The sequence below is a fragment of the Pararge aegeria genome, chromosome W (assembly GCF_905163445.1).
Source record: "Pararge aegeria chromosome W, ilParAegt1.1, whole genome shotgun sequence".
In the NCBI taxonomy this organism is placed as follows: domain Eukaryota; kingdom Metazoa; phylum Arthropoda; class Insecta; order Lepidoptera; family Nymphalidae; genus Pararge; species Pararge aegeria.
In genome coordinates, this window is record NC_053207.1 from 447,788 (window position 1) to 455,438 (window position 7,651).

General features: G+C 36.7%; 1 protein-coding gene across 1 annotated transcript; it reads right to left on the reverse strand.

Moving 5' to 3' along the window:
* Positions 1-421: 421 nt before the first annotated feature.
* LOC120635902 lies at positions 422-4,347 on the reverse strand. Its single transcript, XM_039907116.1, has 2 exons — positions 1,442-4,347; positions 422-1,184 (listed from the first exon to the last, which is right to left on the reverse strand). The coding sequence occupies exons 1-2, from the start codon at positions 4,327-4,329 to the stop codon at positions 422-424; spliced, it is 3,651 nt and encodes a 1,216-aa protein (XP_039763050.1). The 5' UTR covers positions 4,330-4,347.
* Between the last annotated feature and the right edge of the window lie 3,304 nt (positions 4,348-7,651).

The following is a 7,651-nucleotide window of genomic DNA, read 5'->3' on the forward strand; positions in this document are numbered from 1 at the left end:
AATCAATAGCTCCAAAACTATCCCTATAATTATTTCATCCACAGGAGTAATACCTCACACTCTCCACGTAGGGCTTAAAACGCTAAATATACATAAGTCTGCATATACACTCCTACAAAAAGCCGTTATATTAAACACATGTCGCCTGGTGCGAAAGTTTTTGACATGATTCCCCTGATTTTGCACTTGGCTCCGGCCCGTGCTCTGTTAATTATACCTTCGTAAAGAAGAGATTTGAATTTAATACAAAAAATATTTTTTGTATTAAATTGAAATCTCTTCTTTTTTATTATTATTATTATTATTATTATTATTATTATTATTATTATTATTATTATTTGGAAGTGTTTGTATTTCTCAGCTCTTGGCTGGTTTTAACTGCATTTACGGGCCTTAACCAAGTAAATGCAGTGGTGTGTTTTTAAGTTAAACCAATGCTTTCGTCAACCTGCAAAAACTTTCTTACTATTCTACACGTATTTAAAATGGCATCTTTTTGCAAACCGATGTAGAGAGATTCTTCCAGACCTATTATTTTTAAGCTATGTAGAAGACTATTGGGAATAACCCCTGTAGTAGAGATAACAATAGGTACCACATACACTTTGGCTTGTTTCCAGATTCTCGTAATTTCTTCTTTAAGTTCAGTGTATTTGCTAATTTTTTCACTTACTGTTTTCTGTATATTATGGGTATTAGGAACTGCAATATCTATGAGGTAAGTGGTTTTTCTTAATTTATCCTGTAGAATTATATCTGGTCTATTATAGTGTATGGTCTTATCTGTAAGAATAGCGCGATCATAATAAAGTTTGTATGTGGTATTTTCTAGTATCGTTTGAGGGGTATATTTATAGTAAGGTGTGTTAGTGTTTTGTGTAAGCATGTGCTTGAGTGCCAGTTTTTGATGAATGATGTTGGCGACTTGGTTATGTCTGTGAGTGTAGTCGGTCTGAGTGAGTGTTGTGCATGCTCCTGTAATGTGTTGAATGGTTTCTGATTGAATGTGGCATCTTCGGCATTTATCGCTTGTAATGGTAGAGTCCTTGATGATATATTTCCTGTAGTTTTTGGTATTGATGATTTGATCTTGTATGGCTATAATGAATCCTTCGGTTTCTGGAAACAGGTTTCCTATTTTTAACCACTTATTTGAGGCTACTGTGTTTATATATGGGGTTGCTCTAAGTCATGGCGATGCCTTCCATGAACAACTTTCTTTTTCCAGTTTTCTAGTTTTTGTTTTTGCGGGTCAGTGATACTTGTGTTCTGGGTATCTATTTTTTCGTTTAAGTTTAGCGGTGTGTAATTGAGATCCATTATAGTAATAGCTTTATGTATGTCACTAGTGAGAGATTTTGAATGAAAAAATGTTCTTAGTCTAGATATTTGTTTCTGCCAAAGGTGATAAATGTCAATGAGGCCTCTCCCTCCATTCTGCCTTTTGATCGTGAGTCTTTCAACTGCCGATTTAGGATGATGGTGGTTGTGTTTTGTTAGTGTAGTGCGTGTAATCCTTTCTATTTGTTCGATGTCTGTTTTAGACCATTTGATTACCCCGAATGAGTAAGTAAGAATTGGTATGGCAAATGTATTAAGTGCTTTTATCAGATGCTTACCTGATAGTTGTGTTTTACAAATGGCGTTTATTCTCCTTCGATATTCTGTATTAAGTGTTTGCTTGACTGCTGTATAGTCGATTCCTTTCAGTTGCTTGTAACCTAAATATTTATATAAATCTGTTGTTTCCATAGAGGAAATTGTATCATTTTCGTTAATTATATAATCACCGGATTTTATTTTACCTTTTATAATATGTACTGCCTTACACTTATCTATTCCAAATTGCATATTTATATCCTGACTAAATTCTGTAGTTATATTTATTAGGTTTTTCATTTCTTTTTCGGATTTTGCATATAATTTAATGTCATCCATGTATATAAGATGTGAAATAATGGTTTCCTTGGAGTTGTGTTTAAAGCTATATCCAGCCCGGCACTTATGCAGCAGGTCTGACAAGGGATTTAGAGCAAGACAAAACCACAAGGGGCTCAGTGAGTCGCCCTGGTAGATACCCTTCCTAATATATATTTGTCGAGATACAAGTGTATTGAGGCGGTTACTTAGCTGTAATGTAGTTTTCCAATGTGACATGATACTACGCAAAAAATTGATTATTTTTGGATTAACTTTATAAATTTCTAAAACTTTTATTAACCAAGAATGTGGGATACTATCGAATGCTTTTTGGTAATCTATATAGGTACAATGAAGGTTTCTATTTTTTGCTGTTGCATGTTTATGAATAGTTGAATCTATAACTAACTGTTCCTTACATCCCATGTGGCCTCTCCTACATCCTTTCTGTTCTTCTGCTATTATATTGTGGCGTTCGACGTGCAAGTTGATTTTAGTTGTGATTGCTGATGTTAAAATTTTGTAAATAGTGGGTAGGCATGTAATTGGTCTGTATTGGGAAGGTTGTGTTGTGTACTTAGTTTTAGGTAGCATGTAAGTTATTCCTGTTGCAATAAATTCAGGTATATTTTGACGTCCTAATACAATATCAGTAAAAACTTTTGCTATAATTTTGTGTAGTGAGGTTAACTTTTTGTACCAAAAATTGTGTATTTTATCTATTCCAGGTGATTTCCAATTGTGCAATCTAGCTGTAATAATTGTTATATCAGATTCCGTAAACTCCTTAAACTCCATTTCATCTATTCCTCTCCATTTAAAATCTTCTTCTGTTATCCAAGCTGCTTCATTGTTATGTTCCACTTGTTGTTCCCATATGCCAGACCAAAAATTTTCTAAATGTTCTATAGTAGGTGTTTCAATTTTTTCATCTGATATTGTGTCGGTGTGTGGTTTATTTAGGTTCCTATAAAACATTTTTTCATTTGTAGCAAATATGGCGTTATCTTTTTTGCGTTGTTGGGCTTTTTTGTATCTTCTGAGCCTATGAACCTTGAGGGCAAGTTTTTGTTTGAATGTATCTAAGAATTCTTCAGGTTTTGTATTACTATTTTCGTGTCTTGTGTGAATAAAATTGCTTTTAAAAATCGCTTCAACTCTTTTAACTACTTTGTTTGATCTGTTATTGTTAATGTATTGTGTAAGTCTACCGCAGTCTGCTCTTAATTTTTCAATGTCTTTTTCTAATCTTTGTTGCCATGGTGGTTTATTATTGTGTCTTGATCTAGAATTTTCAGTGTATTCTGTGATTTTAAAATTGAGCTCTTCAGATATGACTAACGCTGTGCAGTATATAACGGTGTGTATATCTATTAATTGTGTATCGATGGACATAAACTGGTAAAGTATACTTTCGTTGAAGATATTTACTAATCGAAAAAGGTTAGGACTGTGTTTCAGCTTAGGGAGTTTTGGCCTAGCTGCTGGATCCATCCCAGAATATTGTGTGATCGCTGTTTTGAATTTGTTAAGTATTTCCTGTACATATTTTTCTGAAATCGTATTCCTATCTGTGTTATCTAAGTGCTCAACGTCATTTTCTATCGTCAAGATTATAGTTTCAGTTTGTGTAGCTGTGTGTGATGTTTGTGAGTATGGTTGCAGTTGATTGTATGTTTGCTGTTGTGTATTAGGTTGTAAGGGTTGTATTTGTTGAATATTCTGGGATCTGGTTTGTGTTAGTGCAGCAGTGTTAGTGTCTGTATTACTTTTCGATTCTTCTTCTAGTTGTCTACGTATCTCTATCTTAAGTTGGTCTATTATGTCTTGAGGTAGGAGTTTATTTCTTACTATGGCTCTTCTTTGATCTGAAATTCTTTGTTCGGAAACGATAATCGATGGGTATTGTTCTTTAAAGAGTTCATGTAAACGTTGTCTGTAGGTGGTCAAATCTGTTTCTAATTTCGTTATATATAGGTAGTTTCGCATGATGAATATGTTTACTTCTCTGCTCCATTTCATGCGAACTCTTGCTTTCCCAGCCTTGGTGGACGCGGGTAAGAAGGTACTTGCCTCCCGCGCAACATTCAAGGTCTGTATGGATGGATTTGCATTTAAAATAGCTATAGGAGGGGACGATGGTAGTGATGGTGACGATGTGCGTGAAGATGGTGTGTATGATATAGTGCTTGGGCTGTATGGTTCTATAGGGGTGTTTGTCCTGTCTGTCAGTCTGTCATCATCGTCAATGACTTCGGCTGTAGTATTTTTGTCGGTAGGAGCCCGCCTGTTCAGCTCCTCACCGCTGACGGTTCGCATGCTGAGACACCCAGCGTCAGCCCCAGGTGCGCCCCGGCGATTGCCCCCGGGTAGCGGTCCAATACGTTTTCTTTTTGATCGCGTCTCCATGTTAAATGGGTTTCCAGAGCCACGTTAGCCACGCCAGTAATTACTCATCGTGTGTCCGCCCCCCACGAGATTAGATGGTCAATCAGGACGTGTGGTTGTTTAGGGGGCTTATTATTATTATATAATAATAATAATAATAATAATCTTTATTTCAGACATTTGTCCATATCGTGTTAGTAGAACAATGAAGTTAAACCTATGTTAGTACTTAACAACTAAAAAACAACCTTATTCTATACACAAAATTCCTTATAGTCTACTTATAACACCCCTATAGCGCGTGTGCACACCATCCCAGCGTCCCCAGAGAGAGCTGTCTGTGTACTGAGGAGGGTGTTGGTGCTGCTCACGAGCCTGCTCATCATTGACGCAGCACGCTTGCGGATGATCGCGTAGAAATCATCTACCCGCGCTTCCGCAAACATCTCTGACGCGCTGCAGCGTCGTGGCTTCTTCAACACCGCCCTCAGCACATTGTTGTACTGAACTCGCAGGGCGCTGTATGTTCGTTGCGTATAGTGTGTCCACAGACTGCACGTGTAAAATGATTGGCAGTAAGCTCTAAATAATGCAAGCTTTACTTGCGTGGTACACCGTGCAAATCTGCGAGCCAGCATATTGCCTCGGACCGACAGCGCCCGGCGCTCCCGTTCGATGTCGCTGTCGTCATCAAGGCGTTCGGTTACTATGTAATATGGACTAACATTTGGAATAAATATAAATAAATGAAACATCCAAACAAACAAATTGTAATAAACAGCACTAAGAATCAGTTAGGATTCCCGATTCCTGAACGAAAACTGTAGGTCTTGGTAGGCGGAATGTCAATGTCAGTGGGAAAAAAGGGGGAATTAACCGGTGATGGTGGAAAAACAAGCATGGTTAAAACTAAAAAGTACAGTTGGTAGAAGTTTAAAAGGTCATTCTGTTCTCTTACACCTAATTATGAGAAGAAGTAACTGTTAATAAAGGAAAGTAAAACGAACAACCACTTTAATTGCGAGTCATTGAAACGTACTTTCTTACAAACCACAAGTTGCTGACGAGATTGGAGATGAGTATTAACACATTTACATTAAACCTAGTTGCTAGAAGTCATTATAAGCACCATTGTGACAAAATAATAATCGGTTATAGTTTAGGTATGATAATAAAACTTTAGAAAACTATTCAAACCTATTAAGTCGGCAGGTACTATGATAAATTATAAGTACCTGCTTTAAATAAAGCGAAAGCAAAGTATTAGTATGAAAAATGTTTACCTAGTAGGTAACTAAAATAAATCTCGAAGTACAAAGTAAATAAATCACTTAAATATGTGCACTGTATTTTATTTATGAGAGGCTAACCCAATGTTTTTAACATATGTGGCCAAGGTACTCGAACTTAGCTACTTGCCTCAGAGGAGAGCCACAGAGTTGAAAAATAGGTTTAAACGTGCTAACAGTTGAAGCTAGTCAACTTTAAGTTGTGCCTTTTACCTCTCTTTTGTTCCTGATCCATTCACACTTTGCTTATCATCTCGATTACCAACAGTCTTATTTACATATTTTCTGAACCAGAAGAACCTCCTAAAATATTATATGCCACAGTTCATTATTCGTAAATAATGTCAAAGTACTTCTAGTACACAAAACTTAAAAGATATATACTCTTTAGACTTCGCATTAAATACTTTATCTGGCGATATTTTTATCTTTGTTTTATCGAACACATAATCCGCTACATCCTTCTCCGTCGTTTCTTTTGAAACATTGTATATGTACAACGGAATTTGAGTGTCCGCCGCTTTAAATTTAATCCCCGACTCAATAGTGGCAGTACCTCTTATGCCTTTAAATCGTGACTTTCGGTTTTCGACACGAATCCATTCCCCGCCTTTATCATTTCGCATAGCAATTTCGCTCAGGCCACCAGCTGTTACGACCCCGCGTGACGTCGGCACTGGCCCAGTTGTCCACCACGTGCTCCCGAGTCTTTGCTCGCTGCGAGGTTGTGACAGAGATAGATTTATCTGCCGCCACCGCCGCTACGCTAGCGTACGACGAAGACAGTCGATCGAAAACTCGTTTCTGCACTGTCATCGGCGGCGTAATACTTTTGTCTACACCGGTCATTAACCCCATCGGACCACTGTTGCACTCGAAGCTGTCCTGCAGGCAATAACCGCCTCTTTTAGTATTGACATTAGGTTCATTATCATAACGTGAACTAGCTTTTGACGACGTGAACAACTCTCTCGCTAAAGTGGTACAGTGGTTTGAAGCTAATAATTTGGTTCTTAACGGGAAAAAACCAAGTGTATAAAATTCACTTTGCCTAATGTTAAACACATGAAAACCACTGTACTACTTAATAATGAGGAACTGAAACTGGAGGATACGACAGTTTTTCTAGGAAAACGTTAGATTCTAAACTTCAATGGGGCCCTCATGTAAATAATTTATCGAACAGGCTTAGTTCTGCTGCCTATGCGGTAAAGAAGATACGCCATATGACCGACGTAGAAACTGTTAGACTGGTATATTTTAGTTACTTTCACAGCATTATGTCATATGGAATACTTTGGGGTAATGCTGCTGATATTAGCACTATTTTCGTGCTGCAGAAGAGGGCTGTTCGTTCTATCTACAAAATGGGTCCGAGAGAGTCATTGAGAGATAAATTTACAGATTTTAAAATAATGACAGTGTATAGTCAGTACATATTTGAAAATTTAATGTACGTTCATAAAAACATTTCTAAATTTAAGAAAAAATGTGACTGCAATAATTTAAACATTAGAAGTAAGAATAAACTTACAGTGCAATATACTAGGTTACATAAAATTCATAATTCGTTTAAAGGAAATTGCATACAATTCTACAATAAACTACCAATTGACATCTTGGAGATGTCTCTTAAAAGTTCAAAGTTTGTATTAAACGTAAGCTTATAGAAAAGTCCTATTATAGTATAAAGGTACGTAAACGATAAAAAAGCTTGGGTGTCAATTATTGCTCTAACCAGGTTGCTCTTCTAATAATTTAAAATGACATTGTGAGATGGTGATAACAAAAAAAAAAAAAAACAACCGGCTAAGTTTGTTGTGGGCTTCTTCTTAGACCAGGACGCGTTTGGAACCCTCGTAGGTTTAGTTTTAAGTTTACGAATGTGGTTATCGCCATCATCTCACTACCGTGTAATTCTTATACGCATCAAAAGTGCCACCTATGGGCCTACTTGAATAAAGATATTTTTGACTTTAACTTTGACTTTAACGTGTAACTGAGTCTTTACTTTCGCTACAAAAGTGAGTTATCTTTTCAATTTCATATTTAAA

Bases quoted from the DNA above. Each gene is read 5' to 3' on its own strand.
- LOC120635902 (XM_039907116.1), bottom strand. From the start codon at position 4,329: ATGGAGACGCGATCAAAAAGAAAACGTATTGGACCGCTACCCGGGGGC. The intron at 1,185-1,441 runs GCAGAATGGAGG...GCCATGACTTAG, and splicing joins GAAAGACTCACGATCAAAAG to AGCAACCCCATATATAAACA.